The sequence below is a fragment of the Cibotium barometz genome, chromosome 52, assembly GCF_041138505.1.
Source record: "Cibotium barometz isolate CiBa-2024 chromosome 52, ASM4113850v1, whole genome shotgun sequence".
NCBI classification, from domain to species: Eukaryota; Viridiplantae; Streptophyta; class Polypodiopsida; order Cyatheales; family Cibotiaceae; genus Cibotium; species Cibotium barometz.
The window spans coordinates 21,102,108-21,123,667 of NC_141097.1; the positions used below are offsets into that span (position 1 = coordinate 21,102,108).

The following is a 21,560-nucleotide window of genomic DNA, read 5'->3' on the forward strand; positions in this document are numbered from 1 at the left end:
CCACCTGTAGAAGATAGGCGCAACCAGCAACAGCAGAGGGTACAGGTGGTTTGCATCAACCAGCCGCCTGTAGAGTAGTACAACCAGCCACAGCAGAGGGTACTCCAGCGCACAGTAGAGGGCAGCGCAGGCTGTTGGAGTACAGAGGCAGGTCCTTCAGGTGGTGGCAGCCGGCTGTAGAGAGTCAGGCGCAGCCAGCATCAAAATCAGCCGCCTGTAGAGGGAGGTTTGCAGCAGCCAATGGAGAAGATAGCAGTCAGCCGCCTGTAGTAATATCAACTGCCTGTAGAGATGGAGGCGCAGCCTCCTGCAGTCTATGCTGGCCGCCTGTAGAGAAAGAGGCGCAGCCAGCCTATGGAGGGTAAACACCAGCGCACAGGGGGAAGATGGCAGCCGTCTGCAGTAAAATTCAGTCGCCAGCCAAGATGGGAGAGTCGCCGGTTGGTGAAAATCAACGCCCAAAAGCCAACGATGGATTTTTTTACGCTTGAAGGAGAGGTTCTTTTTAATAAATTCAAAGTGAAGATAACCTTAGCTTGCATGTGGGGAATTAGTGGGGGTTGGTGACACCCACCCCCACACTCACTTAAAAGTGAGGCTCCCCACCTTGGCCCCAAAGTGGGTGCCCAAAGGGGGTGCCCACTTTTAAATGAATGTGAACCCCTAACCTTATAAATCAAAGGGTTAGAATATAACACATTAAAACAACATGTACCATATACTTACCACCTGTTCACATGCACTGAAACTTGTCAGAATACAGGGCACACTTCACGACTCACTGGCAGGCGTCCCCGCTCAGTAAGTAACACGTCAAGCAGGCAAACACACGAATACATGTCATGCGAAAACAGTTTCAAGCATGCAGAATATGTGTGCATGTGCAAAAGTAACATGGACATATCTCCCGTTCATGGAACATGTACAAAATATTTGTCGGCACAAAACTGGCACGACATTTATTACATAAAAATCCTGGTCTTCCTATGGAGTGACAGTCCCATAGGTAAGACGCAGTTCCAGGCACGAGTTTCCCTAGGTGTGACAGTCCCATAGGTAAAACACGGCACGAATACTGGCCCTTCCATGGCGTGACAGTCCCATGGATCGAACACAGTCCAGGTCATACACGGGTGGCACTGATCTGGCTCCCGTCCATATGACACCATCCTGCTAACACACGGGTGGCACCAGTCTGGCTCCCGTCCATGTCAGCAAAATACTGGCCTCTTCACATGAGACACCGGCCTGGCCTCAAGTGAACGAGACGCAAAAAGTAGGAATGGACCAAATGGTCGGCCAATTGGTGACAACAGGTGTTCTTTCAGTTAATAAAGGATTAAGGAGTAATTAAGGAGAGATTAAGAGAGTTAGTCACAATCGTGACATTCCCTCCCACTTAAAATAAGACTCCGGCTAAGAAGAGATGGTTGTCTTTGAAAGAATTCCCGAAGAAGTTTTGGATATTCCTGTAAGTCTTCATCACTTTGCCCTGTAAGTCTTCATCACTTTGCCAAGTAGAGTCGGAATCATCAAGATCTCTCCATTTATCCAAAAATTCTGTAGTGAGTTTATGTCGTGTTTCTTTCTGTCTGACATCAAGAATTGTCTCTGGAATTAAGAGTATGTGTTCATCTTCAATTTCTGGAACATAATCCAAAATATCTAAAACTGAAAAATCACCGTCCACAAACTTCTTGAGCCAAGAAATATGGAAAGTTGGATGAATTCTATCCCAAGAAGGTGGTAACTCCAACTTATAACTGAGAGATGAGTTCTTCTTAATAATACGAAAGGGTCCATAATATCGTGGGCGAAGCTTTGGGAAGACTGATTTCACTGTCTTGTATCGATGAGGAGCAATATATAATAATACCAAGTCTCCTTCTTGAAATTCAATGTGACGACGACGCTTATTAGTTGTGCGTTGATATTGCTCTTGGACGCTGACCATCTTATCCTTAATCTGTAATAGAATATCTTGCATTTCTTGAATGAGTTGGTCTGCTAAAGCCACTTTATGTTGAAGAACAAAGTTGGCACGAATAAGGGGAGTATGGCCATAAGCTGTTTGAAAAGGTGTCATTCCAGTAGCTGAATGATAAGAATTATTATAAGCGAATTCCACCAAAGGTAAATATTCTTCCCATGAAGCTAATCGAGACTGAACATAATGACGCAGCATTTCTTCCAGAATCTAATTAACTCGTTCCGTTTGTCCATCTGTCTGTGGATGATAAGCAGAGCTAAAGAGTAAATTTGTACCAAGAGACTTGAATATCGAAGTCCAAAAATGTCCTGTAAACTTTGGATCTCGATCAAAAACTATAGATTTTGGCAATCCATGAAGTTTGAAGATATAATGTATGAACAGTACTCCAATATCTGAAGCTTGGGCTGCTTTCTTGCACGGAATGAAATGTGCCATTTTAGAAAATCTGTCAACCACCACAAGAATCTGTGTATTGCCTTTAGAAGAACATGACAATGAAGTGATAAAATCCAAACTAATACTTTCCCAGCGTTCATTGGGAACTAGAAGTGGTTGAAGAAGACCAGCTAGAACTTGTCTGCTAGCTTTCATACGTTGGCACGAGAGACATGCTTTAACAAACTTAATAACATCTTGTTTCATTTGAGGCCAATAGTATGTAGCTGTCAAAAGACGATATGTCTTGTTGATACCTGGGTGTGCAACATAAGTGACCTCGTGATGTTCTTTCACCAATACTCTTCGAACATGAGTATCATGAGGTACACAAATACGGTCCTGATAATATAATAAACCATCCACTATTGTATATGCTCCATAAATCTTCAAGTCGGAAGGAGTTGCATTCTGAGAATTGAGAATTCGAAATGCATTTCCAAAATCACGATCTTTTGAATAACGGTCCTTGAAACTTTGAGGTATATCCATTTCAACTGTAGAAATAGCCAAGACCGAAGCTGGCGGCATACGACTGAGGACATCCGCAACCACATTGGTAAGACCAGGAACATACTCAATTGTCATATGAAAATTGGCTAAGAATTCGACCCAACGCGCTTGCCTAGCATTCATAACTGGCTGCGTGAAGATATATTTCAAAGAATGATGATCTGTTTTCACCACTGAATCCGCACCAAGGAGATAATGTTTCCATGCACGATAGGCATGAACAATAGCCAAAAATTCCTTGTCATATACCAGGTATCTTCCTTGAATTGCAGAGTGCTTATGATTGTCAAACGCAATAGCACGTCCTTGTTGCATTAAGACGACACCAGTGGCAATATTAGAAGCATCCGTGTAAACATCAAAGGGGAGAGTAGGGTCAAGAATAGCCATGACAGGAGTTGTTGTCAAAGCTGTCTTTAAATTTCCAAAAGCTTGTATTGCGGCTTCAGTCCATTTGAATGCAGGAGCGGACTTTAGAAGTTCTGTGAGAGCAGTAGCTATTTTGGAAAATCGATGAACCTTTGTGTGATAGAAGTTGGCAAGTCCCAAAAAAAGAACGAACATCATGGATGTTTGTGGGAGTTGGCCAATTGACAATAACCTGTATTTTCTTTGGATCCACGGAAATACCGTCTGCTGAAACAACATGTCCAAGGATGTCTTGAAGAATTCACTTTTGCCTGCATTAATATAAAGAGTATTGTCACGAAGCACCTGGAAAACGATCTTAAGATGTGCCTTGTTTTCTTCCATATTACGACTAAACACCAAGATGTCGTCAAGATAGATAAAGAGTATTCACTTTTGCCTGCATTAATATAAAGAGTATTGTCACGAAGCACCTGGAAAACGATCTTAAGATGTGCCTTGTTTTCTTCCATATTACGACTAAACACCAAGATGTCGTCAAGATAGATAATGACGAACTTGTCCAAAAAAGGACGAAAAAGATCATTCATCAGACTCATAAATGTTGCAGGGGCATTGGTTAACCCGAATGGCATGACCAGGTACTCATAATGACCATATTTTGTGCGAAAAGCTGTCTTATATTCATCACCTTCGCGAATGCGAATTTGATGATATCCAGACTTGAGATCAATTTTGGAGAAGACCTTTGCATGGAGCAATTGATCTCAAACAATTCATCAATGCGCGGAAGAGGATACTTATTCTTGTTAGTCAACTTATTAAGGGCACGATAGTCGATGCAAAGGCGCATAGACTTATCCTTCTTTTTCACCAAAAGTACTGGAGCTCCAAAAGGCTTTTGCTTGGTCGAATATGTCCTTTCTCCAAAAGTTCAGTAAGTTGTCGCTGTATCTCCTGAGATTCCGTAAAAGAAACTCGATATGGAGCACGAGTAGGTGGAGCACTGCCAGGAAGGATATCAATAGCATGGTCGACTGGTCGCCGAGGTGGGAGAACCGCAGGAAGCTCTTGAGGAAAAAGATCCAAGTATGGAGCAAAGAAAGATTGCCTGAGGTACATCACCTTTGTATCTATGTCCTCGGGAGGATCGTTGGCTGAATAGACCATTAAAAGTGCTGAGGAACAACCACTCTTGCGGACCCACCGCTTCACTTGAAGAGCTGAAAGGGTTGGTGTACAAGGTTGGTCTCTGATTCCTTCCAGTGCCACAAGCATAGCATTTTGAGCAAATTGTATAGAATGGTTCTGGAAACTAATCAGGGGATCAAAATTGATACAACCATTCTTGACCAAGGATCATATCATAATGTGCCAAATTCATGACTTGGAAATCCAATTTGTCACGATAGTGCTGAATTCGAAAGGAGAGGTGTTGGCCAACAGTGTTACACAAGGATGTGGAACCATCAGCAAGCTCTACTTCATAAACAACAGCACTTGGAGAAGTCCGAATCTTCAATCTTTGAGTCAAGGTGGTTCCCACAAAGTTATGAGAACACCCACTGTCAACGAGCACCTGAATAGGGTGACTGGAAATAGAACCTTGAAGAACCAAAACCTGAGTAGACCGCTGGGGCAACGGTGAAAAGGCAGCTTGTGTTGTAGCAGTAGCGGTAATCACTGAAGCATGTGCAATAGCATGGTGATTAACTGCACGCTTTCCTTTGTCAACAACTAGGGGTTTCTTCTCGGAAGTGGAGGGTTCAGCATTACAATTCTGTCGATGGGTTGGTCTTTTGGGGCACTCAAACCAACGATGAGATCCATTACAAATTGTGCACAATTTCGTCTTTTGTTGATCCCGTCCAGAAGGAACAGTAGAAGGACGAGAATTGCGAGATTGGTCACGTCTTTGGTCCCGTCCACAATCCGAACTGCGTGGTTGGAAGGATTAAGAACATCGGAACCAAAAAGAGGACAATCCTTCTGATCGGCAAGGGTGTTGAGAATTATTCCATTGGGGATTAGGCCGAGAGGTAGAAGTGCCAGATGACTCTCTGCGACTATCTCGGCTCATACGAGATCCATTGGCTTTCTAAAAGTCATTAGCTCGACCGGAAGAGGCCAAATTTCAAGAATTAATGTCTGCAATGCGCTCGGCGTATCGTATGGCATCGGCAAGATCAACAAGGTTATATTTCTGAACATTGGCACGCAGTGTGGGGTTAAGACCTTCAACGAAGGCATGAAGTTTGTCCGTTGGGGACAAAGAGTCAATCTCCAGTATCAAGTTGGTGAACTGGGAGATATAAGAGGCCAAGGAACCAGTTTGGTCAAATGCCGTAAGCGAGTACGGGCTTGGAAATCCGCACTGGCAGGTATGAACTGCTTACAGAGGACCCACTCGAATTTTTCCCACGTTGTAACCGATTTTCCGGCGTGTTGTCGTCGTTGCCACCACAATAAAGCAGTGTCTTTGAGGAGGGATACCGCAAAAATCACCTTTTTGGAATCAGAAAGGGTCATGGTTTCAAAGTATAACCGTAGTTTGTAGAGCCATTGGTCTAAGATGCGCTTATTGCGCTGACCACCATAAGAGTTAGGGGGTTTAATTTCCAATTTCTTTGTTTTACTGGCTTGTAAAAGACGATAAAGAGTTTTAAGTTCGTCGCCTTCTACCTTGGAAGGAATGACGTCTGCGTCTGCTGGTACTGTTGCTGAAACATCTGCTGCTGGTACGGAACTCGCGTAGGAGTGGCGATCCGTGTGGAGCTGCTGGATCTGAGAAGCCAAGGATGCCATAGACTCTTGGAGTTGCTGTTGGAATTGCTGTTGAAGTTGCTGCAAAGCTGGCTGCCATTCCAGAGGGGCTGGTATGTCAACAGGTTCTGCCATGAGAGAAGATGTTGATGTAGAGGCTTCAGGGTGATGAGGCTCTGGGGGTTTTTGCTGTTGATGACGCCGCTGGGCTCTAGTAAGAACCATCGACTGGAGGGTGCGGCATCTGAAAATCCCGAGAGGGGAGGCTACGTACTGGTGAAGCGGCTATAGACCATCCAGTATAGTAAGGGCGATCCTCTGGGACTGGGCTCGCACAAGTTTGCTACTAGAGAAGAAGGTACAGAGGTAGGAGCAGCTACTGGTGTCAAGGGTGTATACTCCGGTGTAGAGGGGCGCATCGTGAATGAAGATGGATTAACATCCTCAGAATAGGTGCAATATTCATGAAAAATGATGCTACACTTGGGGAGGATAGCGCCCAGATAAGGATGACGCCTGAGTATAAAACAATAATGATCCAGATCCTGTGCAGAAGTACGAACACGGATCACCCACATGTCGAATTCTCGGAGGTGAGAAGTCGGTGTGGCTATCTGAATGCGGTAATGAGTGGGCTGGAAAAAGGGGGACACACTCACTGGAACAGGGACTGAGACTGGTGGAGAAACACGGGTAGGAGAGGGCACTATGGACTGAGAGGGTGTATCCTGTAAATAACTGAAATCATAGGTTTCCTCTGCCATAAGCCGTCGGAGAAGAGGGTAATGTGTGTCCACGTGATCTGAGAGGTGCTTTTGAACCCGTAAAAAGTGATATTGGCCCCAAATGAGTGGAGAGCCCACAAAAGAATGAAATGGCGGGTTTCTGATATTCTAATACTCGTGATCTGAGAGGTGCTTTTGAACCCGTAAAAAGTGATATTGGCCCCAAATGAGTGGAGAGCCCACAAAAGAATGAAATGGCGGGTTTCTGATATTCTAATACTCCACATTATGTGATATTTTTATGCCCAAGAAAATGGAAAAATCACACCTGAATGAAGTTGCCATAATGAATGTTGTTGCACAAACGATGAAGACCGACTTCAGAGGCTGAATATGATGAAGAGAGGCAGTAGCATGCCGGTACGCTGACGGTGTGTGCAGGGTGGCGGCGAAAACGGCCGTGGGCTCTCCCTCTTTTTTTTCTCTCTTTTTCTCTTGTGCGTGGCACTGGCCGTCAGTTCTCCCTGCTTTTTTTTTTTGGTGTTAGCGCTGGTCGCTGCCATGGGGTCCCCTTCTTTTCTTTTTTTTTTGTGCGTTGGCGCTAGTCGCTGCCGTGGGCGTCTTCACGTAGGTCGGGCTGCCGTTAGGTGCTGGCCGCCGGCTACGTGGGTCGTTGGGTAAAGCCACATGTAAGCCTAACTTATAAGGGTAATTAAGCCTTAGTATATTATGTGAAACGTCACATTAAAAAAAAAACGTGAAAGGTTGTGGCTTTCAGGAAACGACTGGGTGGCGCCCCTTGCGTGGAATCGATTCAGCCCCAAGAAAGTGCTATCAAGACCTCCAATAGAGTACAGGGCAGCCTTCAAGCATTTGGATGGAACCCTGATGTGAGTCTCTGCTTCCCACCATTTTTTTTGTGTTTGAGAAAATTGGGGGAAAAATGCTTAATCAAGCAAAATTGGCAGAATTGGGCAAAATTAAATGGGGCATTCTCTCCTGTTCTTCCATACAACTCTTGCTATCCCTAATTCTAAAGTTAATTTGCTGATTTAGGGTTTCTGATTTTTAGGGTTAGGGTTAAGGTTTTTTGGATATACCCATGTGTGTGTGCCTATTAAAGCTTGGATATACGCATGTGTGTGTGTGTGTGTGAATAGCCTATGGAGGCTAGATTCTATGGGTGTGTGTGAAAGGCTTTTAAGCCGAGATGTATTTGTGTGTATGCATGTGAACTGCCTCTTATGGGTGGATAAGATAAGTATGCCATGTGTCACTGTTTTAGTGTATGTGTGTGTCAAAAGATAAGGCTACATGCCTACAAAAAGCATTGTACTTGGTGAAGGTTGTAACATACTATCAATAAATCATTAATGAGTCGTGCAACAATCTCTCTCTCAGCTTTGACACATCTCTCTCTTTTTCTCTTTCTCTTATCCATACACACCATGGATATCTTGTCACATGCATAGTCGTGGACATGGCTAATCTTAGCACATATTCAGTAATCCCTAATTTAGGCATCAGCTTTGTTGGGTATTCGGAGCCTCGTGTGCGTGTATCCTCCACGTATGTACCCGTGTATATGTATCCATCCATGTACCCACTTGTCTCCATGTGTGAAATGCCCCCAAATAGGGCTCAGTATATGTGTGTGTCCACCCGTGTGTGCAACCTTGTTCATATATATGTGTGTGTGAACACCTGCTTGGTGTGAATACCCCTTAAAACTAGATAAGATAAGAGTATGCCCAGTGTCATGTGCTTATATGTGAGTGTGATGTCTGAGAGTCAAAAGATCATAGTCACAGGGGACGGAAGGGACGACTGCTTGGAACGGAGGGACGCCGAAACGGGACGGACAGGCGACGGGAACGGACGGATGTCCCCTAAGAGGCGTTTCTCACAGGGGACAGCGACGGGGACGGCTCAGGAATGGGGACGCCGGGGGGGGACGGTTCTGTGAGGGGACGACAGGGAGCCGTTTGCAGCCGTTGCGCCCGCTGTTTATAGCCGTTGCAGTCGCGTTTCCAGCCGTTTCCAGCTGCCGCTTGCTTGGGCCTTGGCCCTCTCTCTCTCTCTCTCTTGCCCTTGAGGCTTGCCTCTCTCTCTTGCCTATCTATATAAGAACAAGCCTCTACAAGGCTACAAGCACACACAACTCTCAAGCTTTCAAGCTTCTTCTAGCTTCCAACTTCCAAGTTCCAAGCCTCTCACACAAGGCCCGCGGGCCGCCGCCCTACTATCAAGACTCTCTCTCTCTCTCTCTCTCTCTCTCTCTCTCATTCCTCAAGGCTCAAGAGTCAAGCAATCTTCAACCATGGCATCCAACTCACGTGCCGGGGCTTCCCGTAGAAGTACAACGGGATGGACATGGTGGGAGGAGGTTAACTACACCCCATCCGCTCATGGAGGCGATTCTCGGCCATGGGTATGTAAGCTTTGCCCGTACCGGCGAACGGGTGGCGCCGACAAAGTGCAAGCCCACCTCTTGCATGAGAGTGGGCATGAGGTGAGGTTTTGCACGAATGTCACGCCCGAGAAGAGACGGGAACTTCTTGACAAGCTTAGCGTCTACGAGGCGGTCGAAGCGACAAGAAGGACACCACGAGTGGCCGTGGATCCCACGACAATGGGGAGAGGAACTCAAGCCTCTACAATGGAGTCATGTGGTGGATCGGGATCATGCACACCATCACCTTCACCATCAAGTCGGAATGTTACTCCATCCACGACGCCGGCACCCTCCATCTCCACGGCCTCTCAACCATTACGTGGTATGGCGGTGGCCCGCTTCTTCTTCCACGACCACATTGCCTTTCAAGCGGCTAGGTAAGTGCAATCGATCATTGCCAATTCATCATTCATGTTTTCATCATCCTAGTCTCCTTCTCATTAGTAAATTACTTTCTTGAAGTCGGAATACTTCAAGGTCATGGTTAAGAAGATTGGGGAGTATGGCTCAACCTATACGCCCCCCTCATCCGAGAGCTTGCGCACTACATTGCTCGAGAAGGAGAAGCGCATTGTAGAGCAAGCGGCCGACAACACAAAGCGGCAATGGGAGAGGAACGGAGTCTCCCTCATTGTGGATGGATGGAGTGACACCCGCAAGAGGAGTATTCACGGCATGGTTGCATATTCCCGTGGAGAGATGTACTTCATCTCATCTCATGATGCATCCGGCACTGGGAAGAGCGCGGATGTGCTTGCGGCGGAGTGGGCTACCACCATGGAGATCGTTGGCCCCGAGCATGTAGTGGGCTTTGTTGCGGATGGGGAGTCTTCCAATAGGGCGGCGGGGGCTATTCTCCAAGGTATGTATGGACATGTCACGGTGTCCTTTTGTACGGCTCATTGCCTAAACAACCTCCTCAAGGACATCGGGGCATTACCATGGATCAGCCCGCTCACTTAAAGTGGAAAACGAGACCTTGAGGGCACGTACTCAATTCGAAGAAGGAGAAATTCAACCATCCCTCAATGATGAGCTGAATACACTTAGAGAGCAAATCAAGACCCTCCAGGAACAAGAGGAGATGCAGGCAAACGAGGCAACCACATGGGCCGAGATGATTAAGAAGACACAAAAACAAGTGGAAGAAGAGGGCAGCTGGATTGCGGTTGCCAAGAAGCAACGGAACCCACCATCATCACCAAACATCATCAATGACACTCTCGAAGAGGAGAAAAGAAGGCAGCTGGATTGCGGTTGCCAAGAAGCAACGGAACCCACCATCATCACCAAACATCATCAATAACACTCTCGAAGAGGAGAAAAGAAGGAAGATTAGGGCATTGAATGTGAGAGTGGTGGGATGGAATGAAGGAGCCTCGCCGAAAGAGGACACCATAGCACTATGTAGAAAGCTGGAAATCCTTGATACCCCCTTCGTCAACAAGGAATGGAGAATGGGCAAAGACACAACCAAGGAACACACACTCATCCTCAAGTTTGCGGGGTTGGAGGCGAGGCAAGCATTCCTTACCAAAAGGCGGGCACTAAAAGGAGAAAAGACTTACCTCGAAGACGATCTCACACTTACACACGTGGCACACAGGAGGGAGTGCATGCCATGCATCTTGGATGCACGGAAGGCACGGAAATGGGCAATGTACAGGGATGGGAGGGTGATCATCACCGAACGACATGCCCAATGACGGTGTGAGACCTATGAGGCCAAGCTAGAGATTGCGGTTTGGCACTACAATGGCACCTTGAGGACAGATGTAGGTCTGTTCGAGGAGACATTAAGAGGGAGAGACTTGGTCTTATACACAGAGACACATTAGCGCCAGGGGAGTCGGCTTCTAGAGGTGAGAGGATACAGATGGGAGTCTGTTCACCGCCCACACCCACGCACAGCAGGGGGTACCCGAGGGTCGGGAGGGGTGGCTTTACTATACAGGGAGGAGCTTCAGCATGTGATACAGGTGGTCGGGCGGGATGAGGCTGCACGGTTTTTGTGGGTGAGGATCCAGACAGAGAGGGCCTAGGACATCTACCTTTGCAGTGTGCTACTTTGCACCCTCCACTTCTAAATATGCCACCCATGGAGAGTCCCCGACTCCTCGTACCTGCCCCTTTATGATGACATTATGAAGTTGTCCAACCTAAGGGACATCCTCTTGGGTGGAGACTTCAATGCCCGCACCGCATGTGCACAGGTACCCTTCTTTGAGACAGATGATCCCATGTACCAAGAGATTGACATGGTGGGTACGGGAGCGGACATCACAAGATACAACTGTCACAATATGCAGTGGAGATGAAGACAAAATTTGAGAACACAAGAGCAAGTGCACTGCAGAAAAATACAGCAATAGAGAAGGAGAGAGAGAGAGGCGTGTAACTCTGCTATATATACACAAGAAAATCCCAAATACTGAATACAACAAGTGGGGGAGCAAGGGGCCATTTTATATGGCCCCACATGAGCAGTCGGCCTGCTAAAAGACAGCCGACAGGACCAAAATGTCCACGACCAGCACATGTCCCCAGTCAGCCAGCTTCTCAGAGTCGGCCAGTACATAGGACAAGTCGGGGACCAGTAGGGGCAGTCGGCCAGCATCCAGGACACCTAGACCAGCAATCGGCCAGTGTTTGGATCAGCCAGGAGCCACGGAACATCCTCCCACAACTGGTAAAAATAGGAAAAAAAAATATGGAGAGTGGGAAAAAATGAGAGAGCACCTAAATCGGACCGGCACACCCACAACAGAGGCCCTGGTGTAGATATACAGACAGGAGATGACTGTTAACACCCCCTCTCAGCTCCTGGATGTGGAACCAACCCCAGTGAGCTGGAGTGCCGCCAGAGCAAAGCCTGAGATAGAGACTTCATGAAGAGATCCACTGCACTGTCCTCCGTCGAACAGAACTCTAGCAAGATGTCATCAGCACGATCTTTTCACAAACAAAATGCCTCTGGATGATCGTGGGTTCCACCAGTGGAAGCCCAATCCTGCCAAGTAACCTCTGCAACCCCACCACCTCGCAAGCAGCACCACAAGTAGCCTGGTACTCTGCCTCTGTCGACGACAAGGCAAAAGATGGCTGCCTCTTACTGCTCCTGAGCCAAGGGAAAAACTGTAGCCTGATGTCAAGGTCCTTGTGTCTGGCTCTCCTCCCCAATTTGAGTCGCTCCATCCGTGGAGTTTGACTCCATCCATCAATCCCCCTCCTGTGTAAAAGAGTCCAAGATCCTTCGCATGCTGCAGAAACCACAAGATACACAATCTTGCCTCCAAAAGAGTCCTCTCCAAACATAAGCTCAACAGCCTCATTAGGAAGCTCTCGTCCAATCTGGTATGCATCAACCAAATCAATGAACCATTCTGCTTCTGAGTCAAGGAGGCATCATACTGCTCACAAGGATCAACACCTATTACGGTGGGATGCCAAGTCCTAGAAACTTGCTGAAGACCACTCAAGGCCTTCGAAAACCTGTAACCAACCCCCTCTAAATCCGGAACCACAAAGCCTGGAGAATGTGCAACATCCACCTCCTTCTGCAAGTAATCAACTGTCACCTGCCAAGCCTTCCAATAGGTCCCCGTGGAAAGAGCTTCCTCAATTACAGGAATTTCTTTGTCTCGAATGCTACAAGACATCCGAGCATAGGTTACCTATAAAGTTTCCTCTGACTAACGAACACAAGAACTACCAACATCTGTACTGGAAAGTTCCTGCCAACTGCTGCCATCATCTGACAAGCTATCCACCATCTGGTACGGGAAAGCCTGCACCTGCAGCGTATCCACACTTAAGTGGCCATTACCAGACTGCCACTCATCACAAAACGAAGGACCTGGGAGAGAGAGTGCTGAAAGTTTGTAAACTCCATTCTCCACTCCGCCTTCCCAAACTACCTGGCTTGTTGCTTTGTCCCGGAGAGCAACAAAATGCTCATCAAACTCCACCCGTATGCCAATCTTGCAAACCTGATGCACTGACAACAGATGAAAACCAAGTGATGGAACATACAATACCTGGGAGGAATGCTTCCCCCCTCTGCCATCGGGAACTATCTCCAACCTACCCTCACTGTGAACTGGGATAGTGGATGTATCCCCAGTAAGAATGTGACCAGAATACCTATGCACAGATCCTGTAAAGCTGAACGGGAAGGAGTCGTGTCCCTGGAAGCACCACTATCTAGAATCCACTCCCGAGTATCCGTAGCAGAAAGTCCTCCAACCTCCTCCCTGCCCGAAGAAAATGAAACATCGATGTCCATCACCTCTAGGTGCACAAAAGCTCGAGTCTTCACGGTTGCTGCTGAGGATTCTGCACCCTTCTTGGTGCTCCGCTTGGGACACTGCCTCCAATAGTGGCCTTTCTAGCCACAGTCATTACAGGTCCTCTCTGCCTTGAGTTTCTCGCGGTCTGAGTCGGACATCTTCTCAGAAAACTTCTCCGATGAAGCCTTCCTTTTGCCCTTGTTGTTTTGGCCTTTCGACCGTTGGCCAATTAAGGCCTCCGAATCTCCGCCCTGTGGAGGGTTCGTGAATCTTTCCTCCTGGTCCAAGACCATGGGCACAAGCTCCTCCCATGTGATGGTGCTGAGCCTGCCAACTGGTAATCAAAGAAGAGTAAAATGATGAGTACTAAGAGGGCAAATGCGACAGCAATGTGATGGCCATATCCTCTGATGATCTCTCTTTCCCAGCCTGAAGAACTTCCTACTGAAGAGCTTGCAGCTTGTTAATGTGCTCCCGCATCGTCGATGACTTTGCAGGATTCATAACCCGCATCTGTACTTCCAAGGAAATCCTCTTCATGGGCGATACCCTACTATAGAGAGAAGCCAAATGCTGCCATATACCTCTGGCCATCGTCATATGCTTGATATGATTGATTACCTGCAATGTGCAGTTGAGGAAGATGAAAGAATAGACCCTGGCATTGACACGATCCCACAACTATGCATGTGCCTCGCGCTCCTTCCGAATCGAGGGTAGCTCCCCTTCCTCTAACTTCGGCCGTGGAACCCCAACAACAATGAAATCAACAAGATCGTAAGACTCCAAAACAGATTCCATCATTACCTTCCATATGTCCCCCATTGGGAACGTGGGGAGTGTCGGGATCTTCACCTGCCTCTCAGCCATCTCAAGTAAATCTACCATTGCGGGGATGTAACTGAAAAGGGTGGGTGGGTGGGAAAAAGGAAGAACTTAAACCTGCAAGTGGCTGTCCAGCAAATCAGCCCGCCTTCCTCTTGCTTCTCCTCTTCCCGAACGGTCCAAAACAGTCCACCAATCAGCAACAAAACAGCCCCCCTCTTGCTCACACAATTCCCAAGATTTATCAAGAGCGTAGAGCTCTGATACCATGTCAGAATATGCAGCGGAGATGAAGACAAAATCTGAGAACACGAGCAAGTGCACTGCAAAAAAATACAGCAATAAAGAAGGGGAGAGAGAGAGAGGCGTGTAGCTCTGCTATATATACACAAGAAAATCGTGAATACTGAATACAACAAGTGGGGGAGCAAGGGGCCATTTTATATGGCCCCACATGAGCAGTCGGCCTGCTCAAAAGACAGCCGACAGGACCAAATGTCCACGACCAGCACATGTCCCTAGTCGGCCAGCTTCTCACAGTCGGCCAGCACACAGGACAAGTCGGGGACCAATAGGGGCAGTCGGCCAGCATCCAGGACACCCAGTCCAGCAGTCGGCCAGTGTCTGGATCAGCCAAGAGCCACGGAACATCCTCCCACACCTGGTAAAAATAGGGAAAAATAGGGAAAAAATAGGGAGAGTGGGAAAAAATGAGAAAACACCTAAATCGGGCGGGCACACCCACAACAGAGGCCCTGGTGTAGATATACAGACAGGAGATGGCTGCTAACAATAGCAGCCCGCACAGACTATGGAGAGTATCTCTTAGCCCTCGGCGGGGCTCATAGGCTAGCCATTTATAATGGCCTAGCAAGATAGCCTCGATCCAACTCCTTCACCTTCGGACATGGAGCCAATACAGTGGACTATCTAATGGGATCCCTCTCTCTGATCTCACTCATTCTGGAGTTTGCCATCTCACCTCGCCCCATCAATGTTGCAGCTAACCATGCATACCTGGCCTTCTCCCTCACATACCGATACACCACCCAACCACCTTTGCCCCATCACCGCCCGAGATACCACTTCACGAGAGAGACCTCTTCCATCTATTATGATCACGTCTACCGCATCCTCTCCAACCTCGACCCCCACATCCCACTTGATGAGCTTTCCACACAACTCACAACCACCCACGTCCACCGCAGCCACCTTCCCGCACTCCAAAGCCACCCCTACATCGCCAGGAGGGACTGTCCCATAGAATAGCTGGTACGACGAGGAATGTTGTGATACCCAAGAACGTCTACATCGGGAGGTGGCGCTAGGATCCACCACTCACCAGCAGGCATGAGTGATCTTCTGACGTCTCACACAAAGGAAGAAGAGAGCCTACCTAGCCACCCTTGAGCAAGAGCTATACCAACTATTTCTTGGGAGGGACTGTAAGGAGGCTTGGAGTATCTTCCAGGATCATTGCCTACCGACTCCGATTACTTCACCTAGCACCAGGCATACCTATGCATGCCCCTGAGCAACCACCTCGTCCCCCACACTCTTCCTTCTTTCACCTCAGCATGGTGAGAGATGCTATTGACAGGATGCAGACTGGGAGAGCAAAGGATCATGATGGACTCCTCACACAGCATTTCTCTCACGCTAGGGACACACTAGCCCATTTATTGGTTCACATGTTTAACGGGGCTCTATGTGAGGGCTTCCCCACCAGCTAGTCATTGAATACTATTGTACCTATCTTGAAAGCAGGTGACCCCATGGACCCAGCAACTACAGGACTATCATGATTGGTCACACCTAGGCCAAGATTTATGGTTCGATTTTGGAGCATGAGCTTAGTAGATGGTCCAAGGAGCAGAGACTCGAAGCACCGGGGCAGGCAGGCTTCAGGAGAGGACACTCCACACTAGATCATATCTTTACACTACGGGGGATCATTGAGGAGGGGGGAGCTCACTAGCATTGGATATACTCTGATTCCACTCCAAAATATGGTGTGGGTCAATGCATCTGTTCCACTTTGTCCCTTGTCCTTCATGCCCTTTCCCTGAACACTTCTTTGGTCTTCTTATCCTCAAGATTGAGTTTGGCACCCCTTGGATGATCATCATCCCTTGGAACCATTTTCCTGAAAGCTTTTTGTGGATGCTCCCAAAGGCATCCAAGCTCATAGGGCTGCCATTCCCCTTGGGTCTTGATGAACACCACCAACCAACCTCCTGGGATCTTCTTCCATGTTTGTGTTACCCTCCTTGGACTATGCACCTTCATCTGGGACACCATCAGCGCTTAGCTTTGCTAAGCATGATGCTCTGATACCAATGTTACATGCGCGGAAGCTCTGTGTCTTCTTTCAGCCCTAAGCACCTTTCATAGGAACACATAGCTGCAGCCAAGTAGAAGCAATGGAGAGAAGAGATAGAAAAAGGCAGAGTTTTCACCTAATTTATATTATCAAAAGTGTGTAGGACTATACAAAACCCCGTGGCCTGAAGCACACCTAAAAAGGAATCTTGACTATGCTAGTCTATGACCAAATCCCCAGAAGGGATCTTGATGACTAATGCTAAAACATAACTTATGTCTATATAGAGCTCATGGCTACAAGTCGGCTACAAGTCATCCATGTAATCTGCTGTTGGCCAGTTTTGTCCTCAAATAAATCATTATGAATGTCATTGCTTTCACACGTGTGACTGCCCACACGCTACAAGTCGTCCATGTAATCTGCTGTTGGCCAGTTTTGTCCTCAAATAAATCATTATGAATGTCATTGCTTTCCACACGCTGCCCAACTTGATGACGTGACCTCAAGCCTTCAGCCGACTGCTGTCCAACACCTTATGCCTAAAACATGTTGCCAAATCAGAGGTTTACCATGTCCATGATGCCATGCACATGACAGCTAACGTCATCTGCATCTACAACCGTCCAAATTATTCTAAGTGGTTATTGCTTCCATAGATGGCGTGAAGATTGGGCCCCGTCATCAAGCTGACACTGGTCAACAATCTGCTGATCCTCTCTCCCGTCAGGGCTCCAGAGCCATATGTTGAATTCATCATTTACCTTTTTCCATTTGGATGGTGAGAAGAGAAATACATTCTAATCTGGATGGGAAAGACCTCCAAATTCTGTGAGGAAAGGGGGTGTGATTCCAAGCATTACCCAATCCGCCCATGTTCTGCATGCAAGGAATTGGACCATCGCGTCAACCTTTGTTCGAAGAAACCTGAACATAGGTTTCAACATATTTTCTCACTGGTGCTGATTTCGGTTTGTAATGCTGGCATTTCATTATAAGGAGATTTCATGAAGATCTGAATGACACAATTTAGTGGTATTGCCTATAACTGTGTAATGGAATTTTTTTTATTTATTTTTTTGGGGGGGGAGGGGGGGGGAGATGCAGGGTGATGTAAGGAATGAGACTGTAGATTTTGTCTCTCCCCTCTTTTTGGCGCTCTCTCTCATGTTAATCCCTTTAGACGTTGAGGAATGAATCCACAAACAGTGATCAACATTATAGAGAGTTGCACCAAATGGTGATTACCAGTAGACAGCTTCTAATAGTGTGCTTTGTGCTATGCCCATCCGTCCTCCACGACCCTCCTCTGGTCACCTGCTTCTCTATGATGGCCATAACATCGTTACTTCACTGCTCTCTTAGGAAAGCTTTGCACCTGCATTAGACAAGTAAATTCCCAGCTTTCAGCATTGCTGCCTGATGTGTACATCCTCCTATGGAGTATACAGACCCAAAGCTGTCCTGTTTAGCATGAGAAAAAGGAGAACCAGGAGAGGCCAACTCTAAGATTCAGCTCAATCTTACCTACGATACCGCCATATAGCCATAGGTGCAAACATTTGATTGCATCATTGCGCCAATCACCCAGGTTCAGCAAGAGCCTTTGCACCACCTAAACAGGTGCAGAGAAATCCAAGAAAAAGAGAAAAAGATATTAGACAGGCATAATCAATCTTTACAGAACTTGAAGACCTTGAAAAAAAATGAAATTTCTGTCTCAAGCAAAAGTAAAAGGCACATAAACAAGCCACCGTATGCCATGATTTACCACAACTCGCAAAAACAAGACATAAATCTTGTCCCTGAGGCATTAGCCTAGTGGTAGAGCTTACCCCTCCTAAAATTGTGGGTTCAAATCTTTAGAGACATAATGACATTACTCCCCCCTAGGAAGCGGTTCACATGGCCTGGGTAGCTGTGTGTATCACACCCATATGTCAGACGCTTCGGCGTTTAGTCAAGCCCTTCCTCACCTCATCTACAACAAATCAATTGGCTGCATCACTGCGTGAGTTGGCTCTTCAAGCTTCAACGCTCTAGATCTTGGAACTTGGCTGGGAATCTTAATGAAAACTTGTCTCCATCACATGGTTCTCTTACAGCTGTGCAGGGTGTCTACTCCAATTGGCCAAGCAACGACATGTGCCAATGGCTTGCCCAAATACCCCTTTGCAGTACTTGCGTATGTGTGCCTGTCTGTCCTGCCTGAAAAAACAAGACAGAGAACTTCATGGCACTTACAACATCTTGCATACGATTTCCTTCGCCTCCGGTAATGATTCCTAGGTTATTACACCCCTTCACAAGCCAATTCTAAATATGTGACACCAGATGATACTGGTTGTGCTGGGAAAGCATCCTCTGTGCTCCCATCTAGCATTGAGTAAATAACCAACTCCAATTCAGGCAGGTACCCTTCCTCTCTTGTTTGCAAACCTAACCTTAGTAGCTTTGCATAGATAGCATCAACTTGAAAATGTTTTTTCTCCCCCAAAGTGAACTTATGCACCTTTTGTTCAACTTCAATGCACGCGTTCCCTGGCTTCTTCCAAGCATTCAATGATTTTCTTTGCTCTGCTAGCTCAGTTACGCCATCCCACATAGCAGCATTGCTAAAAAGGCTTGACATTAGGACAAACCCAGAGGCATCTCTCAAAACCAAATTAGAAACCTGTTGAAGGCATTCTCTTCCAAGGTCCACATTGCCATATACTCTGCAACTATTGAGCAAAGACGTCCATCCCACAATATTGGGGCTGCATGGCATACTTCCAAGAAGCCCATTAACTTCATTGAAGCACCCTGCACGGCCTAGAAGGTCTAACAGACAGTTATAGTGCTCAAGTGTAGGAGTAATGCTGTAATCTTGTCTCATTGCATCAAAATGTTTGAAACCATCATCAACAAGGCCCACGTGGCTGCAAGCAGAAAGAAGACACACAAAAGTAACTCCATTTGGTGCCAACCCTTCCTGTTGCATGCCTTTGAAGTAGTGTAAGACCATCTTATAATCACTCTGAAGTGCATATGCTGCCATCATTGCAGTCCATGTGACTGCATTCCGGTTTGTGTCTCCACAGAACACTTGGTGTACATCATCAAGGCTTCCACATTTCGCATACATGTCTATAAGGATGCTCCTTATATATACATCTGACCCAATACCAGCTTCAATGATGTCGGCATGGATCAACCTTCCCTGATCCATAGCTGCTATGGTGGAACATGCTTTGAGAATACTCACATATGTAAATTTGTCCGGCCGCCTCTTACTTTCCAGCATTTTGTGAAAAAAGCAAAGAGCCTCTTGACAATTCCCATTTTGGGCATACCCACAGATGATTGCATTCCATGCCACATTGTTTGGTTCAATACCCTCTCTTTTCATTTCATCAAAAAGAACAAGAGCTTCTTGGCACAATGTGTGTTGTGCATATGCTGCAATGATTGTGCTCCAACTGACCACATCTCGCCGTGTCGACTTCTCAAACATGGTGCGCGCATCCTCCAAAGCTCCACATTTTGCATACATATTTATGAGGGTGTTGCTCACAAATATATCAGCTTCATAAGCAGATCCAACAATGTCGTGATGCACCTTTCTGCCATGATATAGGGTTTCTGTGCTTGCACAAGCTTTGAGGACAGCAACATAGACATGCCCATCTGGTTGCACTGTTGTATGTAGCATTTGTTTGTACAGTTCAATGGCTTGATCATCCTCCCCATAATTGGCTTGTGCTGAAATGATTTCACTCCAGGCAAACACATTCGGATCAAGCAATTTGTTGAAAACTAGACTTGCTTCTAGCAACCTCCCACACAAAGAAAACAAGCGAATCAAGTAGCTTCCTAGAAAAGTGTTGGACTCCAAGCCTTGTTGAACAATCAAACAATGGATTTCTCTGCCTAAGGAAAGATTTTTCTCATCAATGCAACCCTGCAGAAGGGCACTGACCATGTTTATGTAGGTACTATAATGGGCTGGCTGCAGTTTCTTGGCAATCTGAAGTCTTTCATACAGCGTCCCTCCTTGCATAGCTTCGCAGGGGCACTCATGAAGCTTTTACAGTCCAACAACCTGCATATAGCAAAGTCATAGAATGTCAAGAACTCAGAAACCAGGCTACAAGCATCGAGACTTGTGATATGGTAACCATACAGCATTCTAGGTATATGTGAGTCCTCTGAGCTAGTTTGGGTCTTCCGTTGCATAATTCTTTCTATCGCAATATACATGGTCCTTGGGTTTCACGAAAGCATGATTCTTGGAACTATATTTGAAGCACAAAAATGAAAATATATATAGAGAATAAAAAGAGGAAAAAGAAATAACAATTAAAGACTAAATTCTCTCGACCCAACCTACCAACAAATCTTACTATAACTACTGAAAATTGTAATTCTCTACAAATAGAGCAAGAAACCGGGCCTTAGATTGACTTGCGTACACATCCAGTTGCATTGCAACATGCACCTGCACTGAGGTGCTATGTGACACACTGGCTCATCATCAGTGGTACATAACCTTTTTGGGATTTATTTGTGCATGCATTGACCCTATCGTGATCCCTAGTCCAAGGACATGCTCGTGATCCCTAGTCCAAGGACATGCTAGGCACATAGATCAAATCTAGAAACTTAGGTGTCGGTATGTGTCACTTCACCCGCTTGGAGAACAAAGCATTCAGGTCATCCTAGAGTAAATGCATGTAGCAAGCATGTAGAAGTAAAGACTTAGGCTAGCCTTAGGAAGCCTTGCAATTGGGCTACCAAAGGGCCAACCCATGGGCATTAAGCATGGAAGAGCCACAAAGGGCTAGCCTTAACACTATGACTAGTTGGCCAACCCTTAGGCCTAGTCGGC

General features: G+C 46.6%; 1 protein-coding gene across 17 annotated transcripts in view; it reads right to left on the reverse strand.

The window, feature by feature from the left end:
- The window catches only part of LOC147608942 (pentatricopeptide repeat-containing protein At1g20230-like), a 76,370-nt gene extending 55,343 nt beyond the window's left edge, over window positions 1–21,027 (reverse strand). For 13 of the 17 annotated variants that reach the window (XM_086788088.1, XM_086788087.1, XM_086788085.1 and 10 more), the window contains exons 1-4: window positions 20,856–21,027; window positions 18,526–20,774; window positions 18,218–18,305; window positions 17,939–18,068 (exon numbers count right to left, since the gene is read on the reverse strand). In XM_086788088.1, the coding sequence (XP_086644214.1) occupies window positions 18,984–20,732 (1,749 nt within the window). In that variant the 5' untranslated portion in view covers window positions 20,733–20,774; window positions 20,856–21,027 and the 3' untranslated portion in view covers window positions 17,939–18,068; window positions 18,218–18,305; window positions 18,526–18,983. Of the gene's footprint in view, window positions 1–17,938; window positions 18,069–18,217; window positions 18,306–18,525 lie in introns of all 17 variants that reach the window. The other 4 variants (XM_086788079.1, XM_086788076.1, XM_086788072.1 and 1 more) reach the window with 2 other exon arrangements.
- Window positions 21,028–21,560: the final 533 nt, after the last annotated feature.